The sequence below is a fragment of the Scyliorhinus canicula genome, chromosome 5 (genome assembly GCF_902713615.1).
Source record: "Scyliorhinus canicula chromosome 5, sScyCan1.1, whole genome shotgun sequence".
NCBI classification, from domain to species: domain Eukaryota; kingdom Metazoa; phylum Chordata; class Chondrichthyes; order Carcharhiniformes; family Scyliorhinidae; genus Scyliorhinus; species Scyliorhinus canicula.
In genome coordinates this window covers 229,340,042-229,367,915 of record NC_052150.1, presented here as the reverse complement: position 1 = coordinate 229,367,915, position 27,874 = coordinate 229,340,042, and the positions used below count along the sequence as shown (strand labels likewise).

Below are 27,874 nucleotides of genomic sequence, written 5' to 3'. Positions count from 1 at the left end.
CCACCCCCTCGCCCAACAGTAACTTCATTGTTGTGTGAATGCAAGCCTACTTGTGACAATAAAGATTTTTTTTTTTTTTAAATTAGCAATGTAAATGTTACAGCCACCTTATGAGACCCAAGGGAAACAAAGTTTACAGCCACCTTATGTTTCAGGTAAGCAAAGTTCCCCAGGGCACTATTGCAAATCGATTGGGTGACACGAGATTAAAGAGGCAGAGACCTGATGGTCAAGAGCAACAACATTCACAAATCACAATTCTTTTTTTTTTCCTTTTAATAAATTTAGAATACCCAATTATTTTTTCCAATTAAGGGGCAATTTAGCATGGTCAATCCACCTAACCTGCACATCTTTGGGTTGTGGGGGCGAAACCCACGCAGACACAGGGAGAACGTGTAAACTCCACACAGACAGTGACCCAGGGCCAGGATTCGAATCCGGGCCTCAGTGCCATAGGCAGCAATGCTAACCACTGTGCCACCGTGCTGCCCCAACAAATCACAATTCTAAGATAATTCACCGATATGAAGATTTTGGGATTCCAAGAGGCCAAAAATAAATGTTCTTTACCACTGAATGGCCAATTTAAGGCACGCTCCATCTGGGGGAAAAGCTGCATACCAGACCCAAGTCCAGAGCAGAATGGAAGATGAGCCCTGGTTATGCACAACACCACTGAATTTTGTATGACCATCCATTCTGGTGACTGGTACAATCAAAAGCAGAGCATGAACCAAATGGTGAAAGCACCTTTTTACAAATCTGCTTTTCAGAGGCTGTTAAATTTATACCAGAGGACAATCTTTAACCTTTGCTAAAGCAAATTAAGTTGTAAACAACAAGTTCTGATATTTGGAAAGACTTTCACTTTTGGTTGGCACTCTGGCGCGGAGAGAGAAAAAAAAGTGTAGAGTTGCAGCAGTGTGTTCAGTTCATTCCACGGTTTAAAAATTAATTTCTGAAGCAATCTAGCAGTTTTGCTTGTGGCCTCACCCACCAAGGGGTGGGAGCCAGAGTCCAAGCACTTTGTCAGCTGAAATTAGGGCAGAAGGAGGTAAAGATATCCCTGTGCATTGCATTAAATAAACCTTGTTCTTTGCAATACCTTGAACTTCACCACTGTGCAGCCCCAGCGGAATCAACCACAGAGATACTGTGAAAGTCACGACCTAGAATCTGAAATGTGGGGTATGGTAATGACACAAACCACCACTGAAGGTCATTCAGTATTAATGCACGGCCATACCTTACCTCCCCAAGTCCCTGCCAAGAACACTCATGTACTGCAGCATTAGACCATTCCAATACTGGTGTATTTTCTGCTTTCTAAAAAACAGAATGTACAGCTGCATTAACAGCTGTAAAAGGGATCTGTGGAACTATAAATACAACAGGAGAATGAGATGGAATTTTACAAAGCATTTGGAACACTTTACCTGCACTTGAGCCAACCAATTCTCCCTCCATTAATCTAATCCAAGCACTCCTTTGAACTGTCCAAAATTGAAAATGTGCCATCAGCGTCTCTGCATCTCATTGCTAAAATCAAATCAGGTCTTAACTTTCTACTCTCCTTCCATCAACCCTCTCCATACTCCAAACCCCAGCTATGAATGTTGATTGGAAAAAGAGAGTCAGCTAGTCAACTTTAAATGACCCATTAGGGGTTTGGTACAAGTGTGTCTTGTTAGGCGATTTTAGAGTCAATGTTAATGAAAAACGATGTAGTCCCGACTTCTGTAAAGTCAGCAGGTTTCCTCCTCGAAGGGAACCAGGGGCTTTTACAACAACCCAACAGTCTTACTTCTTATACCAGCTGTTTGAAATTCAAATACGGTCAGATGTTCTCTGGATCACTATTCCCTTCATTCGTCCTACACCAGAGGAGCTTTATCCCTTCACTTGGCATCAGGTTACTCTACCCTCTGACACAGAAGCATTGATGTGACTCCCAAAACTGTGCAGAGTGTGCATGGGTTTCCTCCGGGTGCTCCGGTTTCCTCCCACAATCCAAAGACGTACGGTGGACTGGCCATGATAAATTGCCCTTAGTGTCCAAAAAAGGTTAGGATGGGTTATTGGGTTACTGAGATAGGGTGGAAATGAGGTTTTAAGTGGGTCGGTGCAGACTGGATGGGCCGAATGGCCTCCTTCTGCACTGTATGTTCTAAAAAGGGTTAATAGGTAGGATTTTAATAACCATAAGCAACAAAATCAATTCGCAACAAATGGGTCAAACAGAACTATAAACAAACCTCTCACCAAGATCAAGGCAGCCAACTGGCACGCATCCTTTCACACTGCAATCTAACTCCACATCACTACCTCATGCACGTCAATACTTCACTGCTGCATTCCAACAGTAGGTGATAGTGATTAAATCAGCAGCACATCTTTGATGAGGTCAAGTGTAAAGGGAAGTCATGTGTGGCATTTGGCACAGTCGCCTGAACAACCACTCCTTGATCAGATGATGCAGCTAAAGGAGGAGAAGGGACAGAACGTTCCTACTTTCTAGTTTGAGAATATACTCCGTAGTGACCGTACAAAAATGTCGCAGTCTATTTTTAAAATGCTCAGTCAAAGACACTGAAGGAACAGGCACTCCATCATGTAGTAAACACGGGCATGGAGGTTGCTCTAATGCCTATGCAATTTGAGTTCTAAAACAGCTGGTATGGGACACCAAATCTCAATCTTGGCACAGACAATACTAAAAATGGGAGATGGCAGAGATAAAAGAGCATTTTGGGGGAAGGGGGGGGGGCAAGCTCGAACAGCTTGGGGAGTGAAGTTATCACTTTGAATCAAGCAAATAAATGTCAGAATGTCTTCCCAGATGTGTCTGGAAGTTATGAGAAATCATTGATACACTGAAAGGGAGGTAGGTCATTACAGCCCTGACCTGGTAGCCCATGCCAGATCTCTGGAGGACAATCCACTTCGTCCCAGTTCCCTCAGCTCTACAAGTTTATTTCCTTCAAGGTGTCCATCTAACTTTCTTTTAGCTTCCATCTTTGTGGGTATCAGTTCCTAGGACACAATACACTGCACGAAAAATCCCTAGTCCTTATACTAGTCAATTGGGAACAGTTTTGCCTTCTCCAAGCCGGTCATAATCTTTAAATCTATCAAGTCTCCTTTCAATCGTCCTTGCTCCAAGAGGAAACCCTGACAGCTTCCTAACAGGTCCTGCAACACAACCTTCCTCCATCCTTGTGCCCAATAGGGTGCTCTGAAGGCTGGTGAAGTCTCAATAGGCCAAATGGTTTCCATGGCACTGTACGAATTTAATGGTTCGAAGCCCAAGCTCCATATGCTTTGATAACGACTACCTCGACGTCTTTCTATCTTCAAGATCAGTGCACTGCCAGCCCATCACCCCCCCCCAAAGTTCCTCTGCTCAGCATATTTTGGAATGGTCATTCAGTCTATATTGGCTTCTCCCTCTTCCTCCTGCCAAAATATATTGCCTAACACTCTTGTATTAAATTCCATCTGCCACTTCACAGAATCTACAGTGCAGAAGGAGGCCATTCAGCCCATCAAGTCTGCACCAGCCCTTGGAAAGAGCACCTCACTTAAGCCCATGCCTCCACCCTATCGCCATAACGCAGTTACCCAACCTAACCTTTTTGAACACCAAGGGCAATTGATCATGGCCAATCCAGCTAACCTGCACATCTTTGGACTGCGAGAGGAAACCGGAGACAACCCACGCACACACTGGGAGACCGTGCAGACTCCACACAGTCACCCAAGCCGGGAATCGAACCCGGGACCCTGGAACTATGAAGCAACTGTGCTACCGTGCTGCCCCCCCCCCCCCCCCAAAAAAATTGCCTGCTCATGCTGCTAGTCTGTGTTGTTGCAATTAACAGCATCAGCCTCATTGACCAACCTTAGCATTACACCTCCAGTTTGGTATCAGCAAATTTTAAATATCCAAGCCATTCAGATACATTGAAAGTAATAGTGGTCCAAGCATCGACTCTTGGCGGGGGCACCACTGTTCACCGTTCTCCAATATGGAAAATAACTATTTACTGCAACTCTTTGTCTTGTCCCCAAGCCAATTTTTTAAAAACCCAAAATGACGCTGACCCACCTATTTATTCCAGGCGCCACAACGTAGTGAACCAGACTGGTGCGGTACAGAGTTTCTAATTGGCCTCAACCACCTACATTCTTCTCCTGGACAGTGCCTGCAGGAAATACTAGAGGTTCCACTGGCTAACCATTAACTCTGCAAAGTGCATTGTCATTGGTCAAGGACATGACCTGGCATGTAAGTCCCTATTGGGGATGGGATTAGGATGTGGTCAGCAATGCAAGACATTTAATGCACGCTTCAGAAATTGTTTTCTGCTGACTTCATGAAGAGCATTCCACCAGTGTAGCTAAATTCATGTCCAAATCTAATACCAAGTCAAAATCAAAGAATGCAGAATATTCAAATAGCAACTGATACTAAACTGAAACAAATGCCGATTATCTGACTTGTGCAATCTGATCTCACCTGCTTCCAGTTAAAAGCCAAAAGTTCTATTTGTGGAGCTCTATTCACTTAGCAACAAGCCAGCGTGACGTAGACACAAATCAGCTTTACTCAGCCAATGAGCAGAGAAAAGATACACACGCACTGACATACGTACTTTGGCAGACAGTTTAGACTTTCAGCACACACTACCTCTGGTGTTTCCGCCTCCTCACATACATTACAGCCACGACTGAAGTTTCATCTCAATGTGTTACATACTCGCACCACCCCCCTCCATTTTCTTGCCTACCTGAAGTTACAATGCCAACACTACAGCCACAATATCAGTAATGCATCACATGGCACATTTACCTCGTTAAAACTCTACAAATACTCGACAGCACCAAGTCTGCATTTGAAAAGTTATTTGACAAAGCAGCAGGGTATATACACATACCAATTAAGCTGTGCCAGAAGAGTGGAAGGGGATGGATTCAAATTTGTTAAACCTGTATGAAATTCTCAGGATCAACTTGGGTGGAGAGTCAAGTTTCAACGTTTCCTTTATGATGAATAGGTCAGCTGAAGAACTGGTGTCAAAGTAGTGAGGAGCTGGATACCACCTTCAGAAGTGCAAATAAAATTATACACATCGTGTGTCTGTGTCTACAAGATGTGCCTTTCACTATTTTGTACAATAATATATTTTTTAACCAAGTCAAATTCGTTTAGCAACTGTTATCAGTAGTTGTTTTTTGTCTTTGTTTTCCACGTTGCCAATTTTCCACTTACTTCAACACCCTCTGTCACACACTGCCTTTAATCTCCATTTTCCTTCCTTTTGTCTCCTGCATCAGTCACCTGCTCCTTAACTACTTCCCAATGCTCACTACATCACTTCACAGCTAACTTCCCAATGCTCACTACATCACTTCACAGCTAACTTCCCAATACTCACTACATCACTTCACAGCTAACTTCCCAATACTCACTACATCACTTCACAGCTAACTTCCCAATGCTCACTACATCACTTCACAGCTAACTTCCCAATGCTCACTACATCACTTCACAGCTAACTTCCCAATGCTCACTACATCACTTCACAGCTAACTTCCCAATGCTCACTACATCACTTCACAGCTAACTTCCCAATACTCACTACATCACTTCACAGCTAACTTCCCAATGCTCACTACATCACTTCACAGCTAACTTCCCAATGCTCACTACATCACTTCACAGCTAACTTCCCAATGCTCACTACATCACTTCACAGCTAACTTCCCAATGCTCACTACATCACTTCACAGCTAACTTCCCAATGCTCACTACATCACTTCACAGCTAACTTCCCAATGCTCACTACATCACTTCACAGCTAACTTCCCAATGCTCACTACATCACTTCACAGCTAACTTCCCAATGCTCACTACATCACTTCACAGCTAACTTCCCAATGCTCACTACATCACTTCACAGCTAACTGTCCTTTCGGATGAGTGATTGCATCCCTTGGCTCTGTTCCAAAATGTTGTTAATCTATTCATTTTGTAGTACAGAACTGGAGTTTTGCTAAAAAAAAACATGTCTCACGCTTAGGTGGATTGGCCATGCTAAATTGCCCGTAGTGTCCTAATAAAAGTAAGGTTAAGGGGGGGTTGTTGGGTTACGGGTATAGGGTGGATACGTGGGTTTGAGTAGGGTGATCATGGCTCGGCACAACATTGAGGGCCGAAGGGTCTGTTCTGTGCTGTACTGTTCTATGTTCATCAGGTTATTTGTAAGAATACGGTGTACATTGGATATTCTTGCAAACGTCCTGGTGAGTGCAAGATCAAAGCTTTGCCATGCCTTTTTGCTGCAATACTCCTGTTGTGAATCAGTTATATTCTCGGAAGCTGTGCCCGGTCCAGATCTGATGGACTTTGCCTGACTGGAGTACTTGAGCAGTTAATAGATTCATACTTCAATCACTACTTCCAAAAACATCCAAAATCAATTCAGTGCACTTTCTGCAAATCAGACAAGACAAGTCAGGTAATATTGATGAGGGAAAAGTTAAATGTTCAGCTATAACCTTGCCAGACAACAAGCCTGTGGTCACTATGCAAACAGCAGGCTGCTTGGCCATAGCCGACCCCCACCAAAACAATTCACGGGAATTTAGAAAAAACCCTTTGTCCTTGCTAACACCATATCCAAAGTATCTACTGTCAGCTAGCTCACCTCCTCTCCCCCCACATTGACTTCATGCTTTAAAGGTGAAGATGGCCATTTTAATCATTCACAATGCTTGGTAGGGTTTCGGTGGGTATGTCCGTTACTTGAGCCCAGAGGATTCTGCTGCAAATTGGACAGGATACCACAGACTATTGAGCTTTGGTGATGTGGACATGGTGCTAGCCCATTATCTTCCCTCTGCTTCTGACAATTGATTGGCCAACAGCATACGGTTCTATTTGTGGAGCTCTATTCACTTAGCAACAAGCCAGCGTGACGTAGACACAAATCAAGAAAAATAATAGGTCCAAGGATTGGGAACAATTTTAGAATTCAGCAAAGAAGGACAAAGGGGAACATAAGACAGACACTAAGAGTTTCTATAGATGTATGAAGAGAAAGAGATTGGTAAAGAGAAATATAGGCCCCCTACAGACAGAAACAAGGCATGCATAATAAGGGACAAAGAAATGGCTGAGCAATTGAATACATACTTTGGTTCTGTCTTCACAAAAGAGGACACAAATCAGATACCAGAAATGTTGGGAGAATGTGCAAACGCCACATGGACAGTGACTCAGAGCCTGGGACCTCGGCGCCGTGAGGCAGCAGTGCTATTCACTGCGCCACCGTGCTGCCCTCATTAACCTCAACCTAACCCCCTTCAATTTACTGCTGTCCATGTGCCTGTCCAAGAGTCGCTTAAATGTCCCTAATGACTGACTCCACCACCTCCGCTGGCAGTGCATTCCACACACCCACCACTACCTGTGTAAAGAAGCGGCCTCTGACATCTCCCCCATACCTTCCTCCAATCACCTTAAAATTATGTCCCCTTGTGACAGCCATTTCCTCTGGGGAAAAGTCTCTGGCTATCCACTCTAACCATGCCTCTCACCATCTTGGACACCTCTATCAAGTCACCTCTCGTCCTTCTTCGCTCCATTGAGAAAAGCCCTAGCTCCCTCAACCTTTCTTCATAAGACATGCCCTCCAGTCCAGGCAGCATCCTGGTAAATCTCCTCTGCCCCCTCTCCAAAGCACCCACATCCTTCCTATAATGAGGCGACCAGAACTGGACACAATATTCCAAGTGTGGTCTAACTAGGGTTTTATAAAGCTGCAACAAAACCTCGTGGCTCTTAAACTCAATCCCCCTGTTAATGAAAGCCAACACACCATACGCCTTCTTAACAACCCTATCAACTTGGGTGGCAACTTTGAGGGATCTATGTACGTGGACCCCAAGATCTCTGTTCTTCCACACTCAAGAATCTTGGATTTAACCCCGTTATTCAGCATTCAAATTCGACCTTCCAAAATGAATCACTTCCCATTTATCTAGGTTGAACTCCATAAGAACATAAGAACTAGGAGCAGGAGTAGGCCATCTGGCCCCTCGAGCCTGCTCCGCCATTCAATGAGATCATGGCTGATCTTTTGTGGACTCAGCTCCACTTTCCGGCCCGAACACCATAACCCTTAATCCCTTTATTCTTCAAAAAACTATCTATCTTTACCTTAAAAACATGTAATGAAGGAGCCTCAACTGCTTCACTGGGCAAGGAATTCCATAGATTCACAACCCTTTGGGTGAAGAAGTTCCTCCTAAACACAGTCCTAAATCTACTTCCCCTTATTTTGAGGCTATGTCCCCTAGTTCTGCTGTCACCCGCCAGTGGAAACAACCTGCCCGCATCTATCCTATCTATTCCCTTCATAATTTTAAATGTTTCTATAAGATCCCCCCTCATCCTTCTATATTCCAACGAGTACAGTCCCAGTCTACTCAACCTCTCCTCATAATCCAACCCCTTCAGCTCTGGGATTAACCTAGTGAATCTCCTCTGCACACCCTCCAGCGCCAGTACATCCTTTCTCAAGTAAGGAGACCAAAACTGAACACAATACTCCAGGTGTGGCCGCACCAACACCTTATACAATTGCAACATAACCTCCCTAGTCTTAAACTCCATCCCTCTAGCAATGAAGGACAAAATTCCATTTGCCTTCTTAATCACCTGTTGCACTTATAAACCAACCTTCTGTTACTCATGCACTAGCACACCAAAGTCTCTCTGAACAGCGGCATGCTTTAATATTTTATCGTTTAAATAATAATCCCGTTTGCTGTTATTCCTACCAAAATGGATAACCTCACATTTGTCAACATTGTATTCCATCTGCCAGACCCGAGCCCATTCACTTAACCTATCCAAATCCCTCTGCAGACTTCCAGTATCCTCTGCACTTTTCGCTTTACCACTCATCTTAGTGTCATCTGCAAACTTGGACACATTGCCCTTGGTCCCCAACTCCAAATCATCAATGTAAATTGTGAACAATTGTGGGCCCAACACAGATCCCTGAGGGACACCACTAGCTACTGATTGCCAACCAGAGAAACACCCATTTATCCCAACTCTTTGCTTTCTATTAATTAACCAATCCTCTATCCATGCTACTACTTTACCCTTAATGCCATGCATCTTTGTCTTATGCAGCAACCTTTTGTGTGGCACCTTGTCAAAGGCTTTCTGGAAATCCAGATATACCACATCCATCGGCTCCCCGTTATCTACTGCACTGGTAATGGCCTCAAAAAATTCCACTAAATTAGTTAGGCATGACCTGCCTTTAACGAACCCATGCTGCGTCTGCCCAATGGGACAATTTCTATCCAGATGCCTTGCAATTTCTTCCTTGATGATAGATTCCAGCATCTTCCCTATTACCGAAGTTAAACTCACTGGCCTATAATTTCCTGCTTTCTGCCTACCTCCTTTTTTAAACAGTGGCGTCACGTTTGCTAATTTCCAATCCACCGGGACCACCCCAGAGTCTAGTGAATTTCAGTAAATTATCACTAGTGCATCTGCAATTTCCCTAGCCATCTCTTTTAGCACTCTGGGATGCATTCCATCAGGGCCAGGAGACTTGTCTACCTTTAGCCCCATTAGCTTGCCCATCACTCCCTCCTTAGTGATAACAATCCTCTCAAGGTCCTCACCTGTCATAGCCTCATTTCTATCAGTCGCTGGCATGTTATTTGTGTCTTCCACTGTGAAGACCGACCCAAAAAACCTGTTCAGTTCCTCAGCCATTTCCTCATTTCCCATTATTAAAACTCCCTTCATCCTCTAAAGGACCAATATTTACCTTAGCCACTCTTTTTTGTCTTATATATTTGTAAAAACTTTTACTGTCTGTTTTTATATTCTGAGCAAGTTTACTCTCATACTCTATCTTACTCTTTATAGCTTTTTTAGTAGCTTTCTGTTGCCCCCTAAAGATTTCCCAGTCCTCTAATCTCCCAGCAATCTTTGCCACTTTATATGCTTTTTCCTTCAATTTGATACTCTCCCTTATTTCCTTAGATATCCACGGTCGATTTTCCCTCTTTCTTCCGTCCTTCCTTTTTGTTGGTATAAACCTTTGCTGAGCACTGAAAAATCGCTTGGAAGGTTCTCCACTGTTCCTCAACTGTTCCACCATAAAGTCTTAGCTCCCAGTCTACCTTAGCTAGTTCTTCTCTCATCCCCTTGTAATCTCCTTTGTTTAAACACAAAACACTAGTATTTGATTTTACTTTCTCACCCTCCATCTGTATTTTAAATTCCACCATATTGTGATCGCTCCTTCCGAGAGGATCCCTAACTATGAGATCATGAATCAATCCTGTCTCATTACACAGGACAAGATCTAGGACCGCTTGTTCCCTCGTAGGTTCCATTACATACTGTTCTAGGAAACTATCGCGGATACATTCTATAAACTCCTCCTCACGGTTGCCTTGACCGACCTGGTTAAACCAATCGACATGTAGATTAAAATCCCCCATGATAACTGCTGTACCATTTCTACATGCATCAGTTATTTCTTTGTTTATTGCCTGCCCCACCATCTCGTTACTATTTGGTGGCCGATAGACTACTCCTATCAGTGACTTTTTCGCCTTACTATTCCTGATTTCCACCCAAATGGATTCAACCTTATCCTCCATAGCACCGATGTCATCCCTTACTATTGCCCGGATGTCATCCTTAAATAACAGAGCAACACCACCTCCCTTACCATCCACTCTGTCCTTCCGAATAGTTTGATACCCTCGGATATTTAACTCCCAGTCGTGACCATCCTTTAACCATGTTTCAGTAATGGCCACTAAATCATAGTCATTTACGATGATTTGTGCCACCAACTCATTTACTTTATTCCGAATACTACGAGCATTCAGGTAAAGTACACTTATGTTGGTTTTTTTACCTCTGTTTTGAATCTTAACATCTCCAGTTTTATTCCTTTTGTTATTACTGGGCCTATTCACTGTGCTCCCCTCAGTCACTGTACCTTGTACTGTCGCCCTTATGGATTTCTGACTATGTCTTCTCTGCCTTGCACTTTTCCCCTTACTTCCTTTTGTTTCTGTCCCTGTTTTACTACCTTCCAGCATTGGTTCCCATCCCCCTGCCACATTAGTTTAAACCCTCCCCAACAGCTCTAGAAAACACCCCCCCTAGGACATCGGTTCCAGTCCTGCCCAAGTGCAGACCGTCCGGTTTGTACTGGTCCCACCTCCCCAGAACCGGTCCCAATGCCCCAGGAATTTGAATCCCTCCCTCTTGCACCATCTCTCGAGCCACACATTCATCCTATCTATCCTGACATTCCTACTCTGACTAGCTCGTGGCACTGGTAGCAATCCTGAGATTACTACCTTTGAGGTCCTACTTTTTAGTTTAACTCCTAACTCCCTGAATTCCGCTTGTAGGACCTCATCCGGTTTTTTACCTATATCGTTGGTGCCTATGTCCATCTGCCAATTCACCTAGCAAGCACGTCTTTCAGGACTTGTGGGAGGAAACCAGACCACCCAGAGGAAACCCACTCAGACACAGGGAGAACGTGCAGACTCTGCATAGACAGTGACCCAAGTCAGGAAATGAACCTAGGACCCTGGCGCTGTGAAGCAACAGTGCTACCATGCTACCCCAACCATTATCTCCCGAGATGCCAATAATTTTCACTGCTGTGGCTGCAGAATGCTCCCAGCAGTTTTGTCCAATTCCTAATCTTGACTTGTTCCAGCATAAATATCAATGAAAATGAAAAAAAAAATGAAAATCGCTTATCGTCACCAGTAGGCTTCAATGAAGTAAGTGAAAAGCCCCTAGTCGCCACATTCCGGCACCTGTCCGGGGAGGCTGGTATGGGAATCGAACCGTGCTGCTGGCCTGCTTGGTCCATTTTAAAAGCCAGCGATTTAGCTCAGTGAGCTAAACCAGCCCCTATGCAAACTGCGATATTGAGGGAGTGCTGTTTTGTTTCAAAGGAAGCGTAGCATCGTTGGAGGCACGTCGTTCAGGTGAGGTTAACCTAAGGAACAACCTGTATGCTTGTATGGAGAAGATTCCATTATACTATTTGAAGAAAGGCAGGAGAGTCTGCCCTGGTGTCTTGTACGTTATTTAATCCACAAACAATATCCTTAAAAAAAACAGATCATCTAGTTATGTCATATTGTTACCATCTTCTCTTCCCCATATTACAATAGTCACTACACCTTCTGTACTGCCCCGAGTGCAAAGCACTTTTGAGACATCTGGAGGTTGGAAAGAGTGCAAGCAGCTTTTGCTTTCGTTTCAGATTTTCAAAACCCGCAGTGTTTTTGTTCCACTAGAAGTCAGGCACAAATCATTACTGGAGGAACTGGTTTGCCTAGAGTATCCAGTATTGACTACAATGGGAATTCTTTTCTCCTCTCATCCACCCATGTCATGCCCATGTTCTTTAAGAGCTATTTATTAACCCTGCAAACATTTCCATTTCAAACATTTATTGAATTCCCTTATAAATGTTCCCACCGCAACAGTTTTAAATATCTTCCTAGAAAGTGTGCTCCAATTCTTTTGCTAGAAGCGCTGATGCCAACTGTAATATGTCAATTGGAGTACTCTGGGCCATGGAAGTGTCTTGATTTTCATAATGATAAAGATTGGTACAAGGAAACTATAGTCTCTGCTGGAGGAATCCAGAACAAGGCATCACCATCTTAAAGTGCGAAGTATTTCAGTGTGAAATCAGGATGTACGGCTTCACAAAAGGCTAGTGAAAATCTCGAGCTGGGGTGCTGAGGGGAATCAATGAAACTTAGGGCATTTCGGTTGGTGGCGCAATGGTTAGCACTGCTGCCGCATGGCACCGAGGTCCCAGGTTCGATCCCGGCTCTGGGTCACTGTCCGTGTGGAGTTTGCACATTCTCCCAGTGTCTGCGTGGGTTTTACCCCCACAACCCAAAGATGTGCAGGCTAGGTGGATTGGAAACGCTAAATTGCCCCTTCATTGGAAAAAATGAATTGGGTACTCTTTCACTTTCAAGACTGAAAAGATAAATTTCCGTTGGACAAAGGCATTGAACTAACAGCAGACTGTCCAGGACGGAGTTCTCTCATTCTGATCTTTGTGTCTAGCAGCATTGACAATTTGAGCTGTTCAAATCTACCACATCCTTCCATGTTGGTTTCATTTCAACTCAACAAAGAACAGAAAGGCAATCAGATTATGTAGTACACAGATGAGCAATATTATTCAGGCACTGAATCTCACAGCAGAGACAGAGACAAAACGTAACGGCAACAGCAATTGCCTTTTTACTGCCACAAATGTAGAAATTAAATTAAAACCTCACAGTGCAGGACTTTACTCCATATTGTTGTTTCATATACAATAACTTGCTTCAGTCCAGTGACTCATGTGACAAATGGAGTAGGAACTCAGAAGGAAGATCAGTTTGGGCTGAATGACCAAATTGATCAGACGCCAGGAGAAATGCTCTGCATGGTGAAACATTTGCCCTCAGTGCTATAAGGAAGGAACTCCAAAGTTTTGACATAGCAACAATGAAAGAATGATCATATACGTCCAAATCAGATGATGCGTGTCTTATCGGTAATGAAAATGAAAATCACTTATTGTCACAAGTAGGCTTCAATGAAGTAACTGTGAAAAGCCCCTAGTTGCCACATTCCGGCACCTGTTCAGGGAGGCTGGTACGGGAATTGAACAGTGTTGCTGGCCTGCCTTGGTCTGCTTTAAAAGCCAGCTCTTTAGCCCAGTGTGCTAAACCAGACATTATCCATGCATTGGCCGTTGTCATCCGGGATACCAACGAGATTGGACAGTGCAGCCATAGGAAGCTTGGTCGGTTGTTGAAGTGCATCTTGTAGATGGCACACACTAACCAGTGTGTGTCAGTGGAGGGAATGAAATGTCCAAAATAGTGGGATGGAGGGGCAGCACAGTGGTTAGCACTGCTGCCTCATGGTGCCGAGGTACCAAGTTTGATCCCAGCCCAGGGCCACTGTCAGTGTGGAGTTTGCACCGGTTTCACCCTCACAACCCAAAGATGTGCAGGGGAGGTGGATTGGCTACACTAAATTGACCCTTAATTGGGAAAATAAATGTGTTTGATACTCTAACTTTAAAAATAAAATAAAACAGTAGTGGAAGGGATGATGATCCAGCAGGCTAAGTTGTCCTGAATGATAATAAGAGGTGGGGTTAGAGTTGCATTCATCCAGCCAGAGTGTTCCATCACACTCCTTGACAGGTGCCTTGTAGGAGTACAGTTGGTGAACCACTCTCCACAGAATTCCCAGCTCCAGGCCTGCTTTTGTAGGCACAACAGTTATATGGCTGGTCCAGTTGAGTTTCCGATCAATGGGAACACCTCCAGATTGTTGAAATTGGGAGATTCGTAACTACACCGTGTCAAGAGAAGGCTTGATGCATAATAGATATATGTTTTGTGCACACTGTGCCACCCATTGACTTGCCAGCACAGCAAGGCAATGCACTGCATCAACAATGCAATCTAATCAGTTTTCTTAATAAAGACTATGGTGAATGGCCCAATTCAGTATATATCAGAAACATTAACATGCAGGGGTTCATGTTCCGAGTAGAGATTAAATGTGAACTGGTCCTTTTCGTTTACAAATGCTGGCAGACTGGACGTCCCCCTTTTTGCTCATCAAGGATCCATCTAGCTTTGCCTTAAAAGACACTCTCCCTCAAATTCCTTGAAAGAATGCAGAGTTCCAGAATCTCACTATCCTCAAAATGTCCCCTCATCTCTGCCTTAAATTGGGCAACCCTTTATTTTTAAACATTGGCCCCTAGATCTAGATTCTCCCACAAGAGCAAACAGCCTCTCCACATGCATCACGTCAACAACAAACTCTTCAGCTTGGGAAACATTCTGGAATACCAGTGCTACAAGAGTTAGTAGCTCAGAATTCACTATATGCAATTTGACTATTGTTTTCTCCAATCCCACCATTCATGTATCTGCTGCAAAATCTCCTACCGTATTATGATATGATGCAGAGATCAAAGTGGACAAACTGAAGAAGTTCAAATGACTGAAACACAAATCAATTGCAATGTAGATCACCCAGACCAGCAAGAGGTCATATCGATGGCAGCACAGATTCAAATTTAGAGTTCGGGAACATTGCTGTCTGGTTAGTTGATTTAGGTAGTTTTTGGTTGCGCCGGCTGTAACCAGTGCTATTTATAACCTAATTAATCTGTTAGTAAAATGCAAATTGACCATGTGATCAGCAACACCACATTCATTACATACCGGTAGATCAGTAGCACCCTCCCTTCCAACAGATTATTTGTGTTTTGTATTCTGGTTGTGGTGAGCACAGTAGCATTAAATTAACAATTTAATAAAAACAATAGATTGTCAAATATTTCAATGATCAGCAACCTTATTTTCATTCTTGGTAATGCCAAGCCCAACAAACCAACATGGGCATCTTGCCAGAATGTAGAAAATATCAAAAATGCAGTGCAGGGCGGGCAACTTCTTTGCAGGGAGAAAGAAAAGGGGGGAAATGGAGAAACGTTTTTAATTTTTAAAAAAAGTGCCCGAGTTCAAACCATAATCTTACAGAATGTCAAATCAGGCTCAAAGGGCCAAATGGTCTACTGATGCTCTATTTATCTTTTAAGTCAAGAAATTATAGTACAAATAATTTCTGCAGTTACTCGTGTCACATTTTCCTGAAGTCTCTGCATCATCAATCATGTGCATGTGCTACAAATTCTAGGCTAATGGTCAAATATAATTACAACCATTAGATTGAAATTTTCCTTAGCGGACAAGTGCGTATTTAAAAAATAAAACAAAACAATAGTGGAAGGGCAGCACGGTAGCATTGTGGATAGCACAATTGCTTCACTGCTCCAGGGTCCCAGGTTCGATTCCGGCTTGGGTCACTGTCTGTGCGGAGTCTGCACATCCTCTCCGTGTGTGCGCGGGTTTCCTCCCACAGTCCAAAGATGTGGTTAGGTGGATTGGCCATGATCAATTGCACTTAGTGTCCAAAATGGCCCTTAGTGTTGGGTGGGGTTGCGGAATAGGGGGGAGGTGTTGACCTTGGGTAGGGTGCTCTTTCCAGGAGCCGGTGCAGACTCGATGGGCCGAATGGCCTCCTTCTGCACTGTAAATTCTATGATAATGATCGAGCAGGCCAAGTTGTCCTGAATGATAAGAGGTGGTGTTGTCAAAGTTGCATTAATCCAGCCAGAGTGTTCCATCACACTCGTTGACAGGTGCCTTGTTTTATTTTTATATAAAAATTTATTAATATAAATTGGGTACCCAATTATTCTTGCCCGCCCCCCCCCCCCCCAATTAGGGGAAATTTAGCATGGCCAATCCACCTAACCTGCACATCTTTGGATTGTGGGAGTGAAACCCTCGCAGACATGGGGAGAATATGCAAACTCCACACAGACAGTGACCCAGGACCGGGATTCAAACCCGGATCCTCATCGCTGCAGTCCCAGTGCTAACCATCGCGTCACAGGCCGCCCTTGAACAGAGCTGTATTATGTTTAAATGCTCACTTCATAACGGATGATAAGTGATAAAAGTACAACTCACCGCCCTATAATGTGAGAGTCACCAGTCTCAATGGTTAGCTGAGAGTTGATTGCCTCGAAGCTGGTGTTTTCCAACAGCTTCATCTTGGAAGACTTTATTTACTTCACCCGTGGGTCTGTGAAATGGGACTCCGATACTGGATGCTGTACCCACCAGAAAAATGAAGAAAGACAGGATTAGCAAATTTTGGCATCAAATTAACATCTCACAAAATGGCACATGTACAGATGAGCTAGTGGGTTAATGACAGTAATTCAAAATCCAATGAAAAATTCTGCAGAACCACAGGGCTAAATAAGACTGGAAGTGTGACACCAGTGTTACTGCACGATCCAAAGCTCCACAATAATAATCCAAATTGAGAGTCCAAATCCTACTGCAGAAGTTTGAAAGTTTAAATTAATTTTAAATGGGAAATAATTGGCATCATGAAACACAATTGTGATTATATGACAGTCAAAATCAGATTATTACAGCACAAGAGGGCAGCACAGTTGTTAGCACTGCTGCTTCACAGCACCGAGGCCTGGGTTCAACGCCGGCCCCCCGTCCCGGTGGGTCTCACCTCCACAATCCACTGGCCCCCTGTCCGTGTCTATGTGTCACCCCCACAATCTAAAAATGAGCAGGGTGGGTAGATTGGCTACCAAATGCTCCCTTCATTGAAAAAAGAGAGAACTGGGTATTTGATTTGATTTATTGTCACATGTACCGAAGTAGTGAAAAGTACTTTCTGCAGTCAAGGGAACGTACACTTGTCAGAGTACATTGACAAGTGTTACATCATTGGTTACGCTGCGGAACAAGGGGTCAAACAAAGCAAATACATGAGCAAGAGCTGCATAGGGCATCGAGAATAGTGTTCTTACAGGGAACAGATCAGTCCGAGGGGGAGTCGTTTCTTGTAGCTGTTCCTATGTCTGGATGTGAGAGTCTTTAGACTTCTGTATCTTCTACCTGATGGAAGGGTCTGGAAGAAGGCAATGCCTGGGTGGGAGGAGTCTCTGATAATCCTGTCTGCCTTCCTGAGGCAATGGGAGGTGTATAAAGAATCGATGTGGGGGTGGCAAGCTTGAGAGATCACTGGGCATCACAGTCTGCAGCAGCTTCTTGCGATCTTGGACCGAGCAGCTGTCATACCAGGCTGTGATGCAGCCGGATAGGATGCTCTTGTTCGTGCATCGGTCAAACTTTGAGAGAATTGATGCAGATATGCCAAATTTTGTTTAGCTTCCATAGCAAGTAGAGACATTGTTGGGCTTTCTTGACTGTTGCATCAATGCGAGCGGACCAGTACAGACTGTTGGCGATGGTGACCCCCAGGAACTTAAGCTACCATCGCCAGTTTGCTGTGTATAGGGAGTACAGAAGAGGACTGAGCACACATGAAAATGAAAGCATAAAAATCACTTATCGTCACAAGTAGGCTTCAATGAAGTTACTGTGAAAAGCCCTTAGTTGCCACATTCTGCCACCTATTCGGGGAGGCTGGTATATCCTTGCGTGTTGAGGACTATTGTGGAAATATTGTTGCCTATCCTGACAGATTGGGGAGGAAGTAAAGGATCCAGCTGCAGAGTGAGGGGTCAAGTCCAAGATTACAGAGTTTGGTTATTAGTCTCCTCAGGGTAATGGTGTTGAAGGCGGAGCGAGAAAACGATAAACAGCAGTCTTACATAGGTGTCCTTGTTGTCAAGGTGTTCAGTGTTGATTGTAGAGCAGGGACTGGTTGCAGTGGTAGGCAAACTGCAGTGGATCAAGACTGTCTGGGAAGCTGGCATTGATCAGTCGCATGACTAGCCACTCGAAGTATTTCATGATAGCAGAGGCAGGCTACCTTGTTCTTCTTTGGTACTGGCATTGTGGTGGTCTTCTTGAAGCAGGTAGGGACCTCTGAGCGGAGGTGAGCTGTTTGTGCAGGCACCGAGTGCTTGCCTAGGGACTCCGTCAGGGCCCGTCGCTTTCCACGGATTCACTTTCAAGAAGGCAGTTCCTACCTCAAGAGGCTGCAAGTGGGTATGGGGGTGTCCAGGCTGTTGGGGCGGTGGCACTGATGCATTGGCAGACTGCTCAAAGCATAGAACTTGTTCAGATCATCAGGTAATGATGCTGCAAGGCCCAGATATTCCGCCTGCCCTTATTTTGTAGCCTGCGATCTCAAGGCCCTGCCACGGTTGTCATAGTTAGTGTCATTGGCCTGGGACTCTAGTTTGATGTGGTATAGTCTTTTTGCATCCCTGATGGCTTTCCGTATGTCGTACCTGGATTTCTTATGTAGGTTAGGGTAGTCAAGACTTGAACGCCTCCATCTGTGACTTCAGCAGGGCGTGAACCTTTTGGTTAAGCCAGGGTTCCTGATTGGGGAACACCTGTATTGTCTTCTTTGGTACAGTCCTCGACACACTACTGAAGTTTGTGATGGTGGTTGCGTACTCGTTCAGGTTAGCTTCTGCAGCTCTAATATGGAACAGTCCACACAGACTCCAAACAGTCACGGAGGATGTCCACAGATGTCTCTGACCAGCAGTGCGCAGTTTTCTTGACTGGCTCAGCATGCTCTTGCTGTTTTCAAGCTGGAAGTAGGAATACCGACTTGTGGTCGGATTTGCCAAAGCGTGGTCGGGAAATGGAGCGGTAGGTACCTTTGATGCTCTGTAGCAGTGGTGTAGGGTGTTTGCACGTCTGGTGGAGCAGGAGATATGTTGATGGAGTTTGGGTAGAACCTTCCGGGAGGTTGGCCTGGTTGAAGTCTCCAGTCACGATTTGTCAGAGCTTTGGGGTGATTTGTTTCTTAGTTTTCGATGGTGGAATGTAGTTCATCAAGTGCTTTCTTTACTTCTGCCTGGGTGGGATGTAGACTGCTGTGATGGGTACTTAAAATTTATAAAAATATTTACAGTACAAACAGCAGCTATCTGCCCTATTGAGTCTACGCTGACTTTCCATTGCAGCAATTTACCTAGTCCCACTCCCTAATATTGTGCACATTCTTCCTTTTCAGATAACAATCTAATTTCCCTTAATGTCTTGCTAGAACGTGCCTCCATCAGTCAAAGCACTGCATTCCAGAACCTAACCACATGCTGCGTGACAAGTTTCTCATGTCGCATTTGCTTCTTTTGCCAATTTTCTTAATAATAATCTTCAGTATTGTCACAAGTAGGCAAAGTTACTGTGTTCCCGAGGGGCCATACGGCACCTGTTTAGGTACACAGAATGGAAACCGGAGCACCCACAGACACGGGGAGAACGTGAACGTCTCCATACAAACAGAGACCCAAGCCAGGAATCAAACCTGGAACTCTGGCGCTGTGAAGCAACAGTGCTAATCACTGTCCTACTGTGCTGCCCTAAGTGGCCTATAGTCACCGTTTTTTAATCTCCCTGCCTTTTTTGAATAAGGGAGTTACAATCCTCTGGTTCTCAACTCTTCCACCATGTCTGCTTTATTAACAGAGCTCAACCTGTCCTTCCACCCTCAATGATTATACACACATACCCAGCTCCCTCTGCTCCTGTACCCCCATGTTCTTCCTACCAAAATAAATCACCTAATTTCTTGACATTAAACATCATCTTCCACATGTCTGCCCATTGTTCTACACTAGCCTCCATTGTTCTACACTAGCCTCCGGTGGACAATGTCAGGTTTTGGATCATCTGTCAATTTTGAAATTGTCCCTGTACACCAAGGTCTAGATCATTAGCATACAAATGCAAACCCAGAAGAGGCCCTTGGAGAACTCAGTCAAAACCTCTGCAGCTTAAAAAAAACATTAACCACTCCTGTTCCCTGTCACTCAGTCAATTTCATGTCCATGTTGCCATGGTGCTTTTTACAGACAGCCTACAATTTTGTCCACAAGTCTGTTCCACTGCAATCAAGTGCCTTGCAGTCCACATACAGCACACCAAAAGTAGTAACCTCATTGGTAATACAGTACCTCAATTAACTTCAGCAAATTTTCCCTTAAACAAATTCCTCCCAGCTTTCCTGAAGCAACCCATTATTTTCCCAAATTACTATTTTGTCCCCATATTATCAATTCTAGATGCTTCCCCATACACGTTTAAACAGATTAACCTGGGGTTGCTGGATTTCTCTTTACTCTGAAGGTATAATGGTCGCAATTTTCCAATCCTCTGTGGCACTACCAGAGTCCAAGGAAGATTGGCCTATCAAACCCCCAATAGGATGTTATGAAAATGCTGAGAGCACTCCTGTCTGCCAAGGTCTGGCAGCACGAGAGCATCAGAACTTTGATAAAAGATCACAACATGGAATATTAACTGTTTCCCTGTCCACAGATGCTGCCAAATGTGAGCATTCAGATTTTCAACATCAAAAACGTTCGGCACAACTGGAGTAAGGCAACAAATGTAGAATTGAACAATCATCTGAAGAGAAAGGTTAGTAGGGGTAGAGGGAAAAGGAGAGAGTGAGAGAGAGAGAGAGTGAGAATAAGTAACTGTTCTGACAACCAGTGCAAATGGTCTCCTTCTGTGCTGTAATCGTTCTGTGATTCTTGCCAAATAAATAAGTGCATAGCAACAGTGGTTAAAATACACAACTTTAAAAGACCATCCAGTAGTCAATAAAAAAAAAGTGAAAAGTTGATTTTATTGATGCCAATTTTGTCTGGATTCTAAATTACAGAGAGTTGGCAAAATCTCAGCTCTAGGTTAAGATTAAATTGTCAGGATTCAACAGCCGAGTACAGTTGGGTAAACACAAGGATCTGCCGAGTCCAAAAACAAAAGGAACACCAGAATTAAAGGCACTGATGTGTTGGGTAAGCAGGGTCTGCAAGGACTGTGTTTACTGCAGGAGAGAGAGACACGCTTCCAACACTTGAAGAAATGTCACTCGATTTTATTGAACTCTTAACCATCATACATACTTTAACTGTGGGTTGACAGTCTGCTGACTTGACTGGAGACCCGAGGCTAACCTGACCAGACTATCTTACTACCACATGGTCTATGTTCTAGTTGCTGCTCACGGGCTCTGACTGTCTCAGAGGCTGGATCCCAAGAGAGCAGGAAAACTAATGCCCTCTGGCTTTACTGTGGTTGTGTCCTGTCTGGTGATTGGCTGCTGTGTTCTGTGCGTTCACTGGTCATCCTGTGTCAATCACTGCCTGTCTGTGCACCATCATATCCCTGTATATATTATGACAGGCACTGAGTGAACAAAGGGACAGTTTAAACCAGGGGTGGGCAAACTACGGCCCGCGGGCCGCATGCGGCCCGCCAAAGGTATTTCTGCGGCCCGCCAAGTCATTAAAAAAAAAAAAAAAAAATGTTTTTTCAAAAATTTTTTTTTTTTTTTTTTTTAATTTTTTTTAAGGTTAATGGAGGCGGGCTGTTGGGTTACTTACTGGTATAGGGTGGATACATTGACTTGAGTAGGGTGATCATTGCTCGGCACAACGTCGAGGGCCGAAGGGCCTGTTCTGTGCTGTACTGTTCTATGTTCTATATGAGGCGCCCAGAATCATAACCGGGTGAAGTAATTATTTTACTTAATATACTATGCGGCCCTTTGTGAATTGTGAATTTTTGAATGTGGCCCTTGCACGGAAAAGTTTGCCCACCCCTGGTTTAAACAAAGGAGGTGCTCAACATTTAGAATAAGGAGTTTTTAAGCGAGAAGGAATTTCAATACAAATTAGAAATTCTAAAAAACGTCAGGTTGAAAGATGTCAACATCCAGTATGTTAAGACTTTTCTTTGGCAGACTTGGACTTGTTGTGCATGCGGGCTGGTCAAACTACTTGCCCCAGACAAGGTTGCTTAACAAAAACGGATTTTGTAAAATACACACCCACAGGGGCCTGTTTCACTCGTGCTTGTTACCAGCAAAAAAAAAGAAAACGTATGTCAAATTGAGGTTTTGGATTCCCCAAACTATTACCAATAACTCAAGCCTTTCCCCAACATCCCAAGAGTCTAGCTTTGCAATCCCAGGATAGTCTGCCAGTGACCCAGGTGTAGTACATTAATCCACAATAATGTTGTTAAAGTAGGATCAGCTGCTAGAGCTCCCCATCTGAGAGAGCATAGTATGGCAAAACAAATCTTACAACTTGTTCCTGGTATTTATTCTCCACATCCTAGAGATCGGAGCTCAGGTGCTCGAAATACTGCTCCTCTTCCTGAACCAGTACTGATTTGTGTGGCAGTTGGAGTACATGACTAAATTTCATTTAGCCTTAATAAGCTGGAATTCAGACATTTAAGCAAGGCACAATCATGTGTGTAAAACTTTTGTATCTCCACCAAAGTAGACAACCTTTAGTCAAACAACCAATCAACAACAATCCCGTTTGCAACACTGCCAGGTTCAGTCTGGTGTCAACTGCAACCAAGATATTTTACGCATTTCATTTGACAGATGGATTGAGATACATCCTTAAATTAACTCCCTTATGGTTATATCCCACACCTTGAACAGCTAAATTGCCACAGTTCAAATAGAGATCCATTTAATCTATGCTTTCGAAGAAAGCTACTCACTAAGTGGAGATTTTGGCTGTTGGGTCATGCCTGCAATGAGATTCATATCATATGCATCACCAGTGACTACACACTTGAAATGTTGAATTAAAGCAAAGTGTCACAGCACACACCTTTATACTACAAAGCACGGAGACACACTTCCCCAACTGACCTCAAAACAAAGCCTTTTCTATCAAACCTCCCAAAAACATCAAGCCACCATCCAATATAATTTTCATTAGTTGAAGTTTACAATGACGAGGCTCATCACGGCATGTCAAAAACATTTGTTATTGAAGATGCACCCGTAAGTCTACATTTCTCAATGTGAAAGTTTCTAACTGTAGGAAATACTGTGAGCAGCATCTTTTGTAATGTTAATGTGACACCTGGACCTGTCTTAGTTTGAAGTGTCTCTTGATCAGAGGGGAAACGGACAGGAGAACTCGCAGGTCTTTGCTCCACTGACAGGCTCCCCCGTTTTTTGTTTTTACCTAAACCAATGTGGAGAACACAAAACTCCACTCCACTCACACGTAGGCTGTGAGAAACAGTCAGAGTACCGATACGGTTCAATCTGAAATAGATTGGTGTTCTTGTTCTGCAAGGAACCAAAATGTGCCCAGAAGTTTGTGTATGATCCATCCTGAGCTCCATAAATTCCTCTTGTTCTTCCATCCTTATGATGGGGAACTGGCATTCAAAGTTCTCTTGTAATGTTTTAAGGTGTGTGAGAGATGGAAGGCAGAGTATGGTTTTGCCAGCAGGATTTGCCTTTGCCAGCTTGAACATCTCAACTGACCCACCTGCCACTTTTTCCTGCCAAAGGACCAGCTTTGAAGTTTATATTTGACAATCAGAACAGTTCCTGGATTTTACAGTCAGCTCATTCAGATGGCAGATTACACACAAGCTTAGCACACCAAGAATAATCACAGTTTAAACGGTGTGTGGAAATGCATGCAGAGTGAAATACTCTTTGGGCATTATGGAGCTTATAAATGAGAGAAGACCTTTCCCCAGACACACAGGCATTGCATTTGTCCCAATGAAAGCCTTGTATTCAACTCATATTTCATCACACAAAATAGTGAATAAGCACAAAAAGTGTGTGATTTCACATAATTGATCATTTTCACTGTTTGGGCTAATACTGTAGTTAACTACGATGGTTTGCTTTGGCAACGAGGGCTTCAGTGCCAGATAGTGGCCGACCTAGATGTGAGGATTCTGTTCTTTCACCCCCTCGTATGACTTTCCCAGTCATGGAAACTGCTCCAGCAGTGCAGATGCTATTGCACGTGCAGTTTCCCTCCAAGTAAGCATGAAAGGTTGCCTCTCCAGTCATAGGGCCTGGCAATTTTAAATCCCCATCAACATACCCGACATTGGCCAAGAGCTGGTGTGTCCAAATCGCCTTGAAGCCTCTTGCAGCCTCAACTCATTTCCTACTTGGTTTTGCCTCTCAGCACATTTGGTCCCCACATCCAGATCATTAATGTAGATGGGACCGAAGCATTTATCCTTGTAGTCAGTCTGCCAACCCGAGAACTGCCCATTCAGTCACTGTTATCTGTCTGATCAGACCACATTTGGAGCAGTGTTCAGGAAATGATAACAGGAATGAGGAATTTTAGATACAAGGAAAGATTGGAGAAGTTGGGCTTGTTCTTAAGAAATGATCTTATTGAGATGTTAAAAATTCTGAAGAATTTTGACAGGGTAAAGGAGGTTTCCACTAGGCGATATGACTGGAGAATGGGTGATTATTCTTGGTGTGCTGAAAGGCCTCCTTCTGTGCTGTAATTAAAGCAGGACCTCATGCGACTCCTGCAGGAGGATCATTTAGATCCGAAAGATTAACTATTTCTCTCTACTGATGCTGCCAGACCAGAGTTTATCCAGCATTTTCAGAGTTTATTTCTGTATCTCCAGCATTTGCTTCTCTACGTTTTAGATTTCCAACATCCACAGGGTTGTGATTTGGCATTGGAGGAGGGGGTAGATTCCAAAAGATCTACTATTCAGTTTCAGGAAACATCTTCCCAGGTGATTTACAGGAAATCACCACCTCACATTATGGCAAAATATAGGTCAGTTTTAAACTCTGTATGCAACCAATGGAATACGATTAATATTGCACAAGTTATCACAAGGATGGCAGTCCCTTGGGTGTTTGCAAGCTCTGTGGCCAAGAGCTCATAAACTTGAAAGAAAATCAAAATGTTGCAAAGATCGTGTAGAATCTCGTGTCCCCAAGGAGTTTTTAATGCAGCTTGTTAATAGAATATCAAGTGTGGGAAAGTGCTTTCTGCTCCAAATATTTCCCTCTGCTTCCTTAGTAGATATCATAGCAATAGGTGAATTGAAACGTTTTGGATGGTGTATGGTCATTCTTTCCATGAAGGTAAATAATCTTTGAGAATGCATGCTGTCTTTCAGCAGCCTGAATTAACATTGAAAAATAATTTGAGTTAATGGTGGATTTTTTAATGTAGAACGATGTGGTCAGTTATTAGGGTGCCCGGTGGCTAGCACTGCTGCCTTAATGCCATGGACCCGGGTTCAATCCCAGCCTCAGGTTGTGTGGAGTTTGTACTTTCTCCCAGTGTTTCCTCCAGGTGTTCTGCTTTCCTCCCACAGTCCGAATATCTTTTATTGTCACAAGTAGGCTTACATTAACACTGCAATGAAGTTACTGTGAAAAGCCCCAAGTCGCCACATTCCAGTACCAGTTCAGGTACACAGAGGGAGAACTCAGAATGGCCAATTCACCAACAGCACATCTTTTGGGACTAGTGGGAGAAATAATGGGATGCAGATAATGGGAGAACGTGCAGACTCTGCACAAAGCGACCGAGCAAGGAATCAAACCTAGGACCCTGGTGCTGTGAAGCCACAAAGTGCGATCCACTTGTTGACAAATGTGAGGTTATCCATTTTGGTAGGAACAACAGCAAACGGGATTATCTAAATGATAAAATATTAAAGCATGCTGCTATGCAGAGAGACCTGGGTGTGCTAATGCACGAGTCACATAAAGTTGGTTTACAGGTGATTAAGGCGGCAAATAGAATTTTGTCCTTCATTGCTAGAGGGATGGAGTTCAAGACTAGGGAGGTTATGTTGCAATTGTATAAGGTGTTGGTGAGGCCACACCTGGAGTAGTGTGTTCAGTTTTGGTCTCCTTACTTGAGAAAGGACGTACGGGCACTGGAGGGTGTGCAGAGGAGATTCACTAGGTTAATCCCAGAGCTGAAGGGGTTGGATTATGAGGAGAAGTTGAGTAGACTGGGACTGTACTCATTGGAATTTAGAAGGATATTGGGGGGGGGGGGGGGAATCTTATAGAAACATTTAAAATTATGAAGGGAATAGATAGGATAGATGCAGGCAGGTTGTTTCCACTGGCGGGTGACAGCAGAACTAGGGGACATAGCCTCAAAATAAGGGGAAGTAGATTTAGGACTGAGTTTAGGAGGAACTTCTTCACCCAAAGGGTTGTGAATCTATGGAATTCCTTGCCCAGTGAAGCAGTTGAAGCTCCTTCATTAAATGTTTAAGATAAAAGATATGGTGTTCGGGCCAGAAAGTGGAGCCGAGTTCAAAAAAGATCAGCCATGATCTCATTGAATGGCAGAGCAGGCTCGAGGGGCCAGATGGCCTACTCCTAGTTCTTATGATCCCCATTAATAAATCACTTATTGGTCACAAGTAGGCTTCAAATGAAGTTAGTGAAAAGCCCCTAGTTGCCACATTCCAGCACCTGTTCAGGGAGGCCAGTACAGGAATTGGAACAGACACTGCTGGCATTGTTGGGGCAACTACTGTTAATTTGTTAAAACAATAAATAATTGGGATATAGAGAGATATACACACACGATTTCATGATGTTTGAATAAAATACTTTTAAAAATGAACCATTTCACATTGCTACTAAGCAGTGACTACACAAATGGTACTTCCCACCAACAGGTTGTCGCCCAACCACAGAAACATGTTCTGCCTACCACACTATTGAGTAACAACATCACACTATTGAGTAACATCAGGTCTTTTGGCTGATCGAATCAAAGTGTAGTCTGTCAGTTGTTCATTTATGGGCAGAGTACAGACCATACTCAAACTATGTAAACATAATAATAACTTATTTTCAGAATTAGGCTTCAATGAAGTTACTGTGTAAAGCCCCTAGTCGCCACATTCCGGCACCTTTTCAGGGAGGCTGGTACAGGATTTGAACCCTTGCTGCTGGCCTTGCTCTGCATTACAAGCCAGCTGTTTAGCTCACTGTGCTAAATCAGCCACTAAGATTATATGTTCTGGGTTGGTTTAGCACAGGACTTAAGAGCTGGCATTTAAAGCAGACCAAGGCAGGCCAACAGCACGGTTCAATTCCCGTACCAGCCTCCCCCAAACAGGCGCTGGAATGTGGCAACGAGGGGCTTTACACAGTAACTTCATTTGAAGCCTACTTGTGACAATAAGCGATTTTCATTTCATTTTTTCCAAGCCTAGCACCTTTTTGAAATTACCCAAGAGCTTAGGAAACCTATAGTTGCCCTTGGTATTCTCCATCGCAATGCCTTGGCCAAAGTGGACTTGCTAACCAATCAGCATTCTTTTCTTCTGTAGTACAGAACTGTTCGATTGGTTTGCCCTCACCAGGTCCTGGAGAGTAGTTTGCCCTCGCCAGGTCCTGTAG

At 43.8% G+C, this 27,874-nt stretch overlaps 1 protein-coding gene across 1 annotated transcript in view; it reads right to left on the bottom strand.

Annotated features, from left to right (window-relative positions):
• LOC119966654 (repressor of RNA polymerase III transcription MAF1 homolog) overlaps positions 1 to 27,874 on the bottom strand; it is a 65,296-nt gene that overhangs the window by 33,084 nt on the left and 4,338 nt on the right. Inside the window, 1 exon segment of the mRNA XM_038798710.1 lies at positions 16,669 to 16,811. Within this exon segment, the coding sequence (XP_038654638.1) occupies positions 16,669 to 16,751 (83 nt within the window). The 5' untranslated portion in view covers positions 16,752 to 16,811.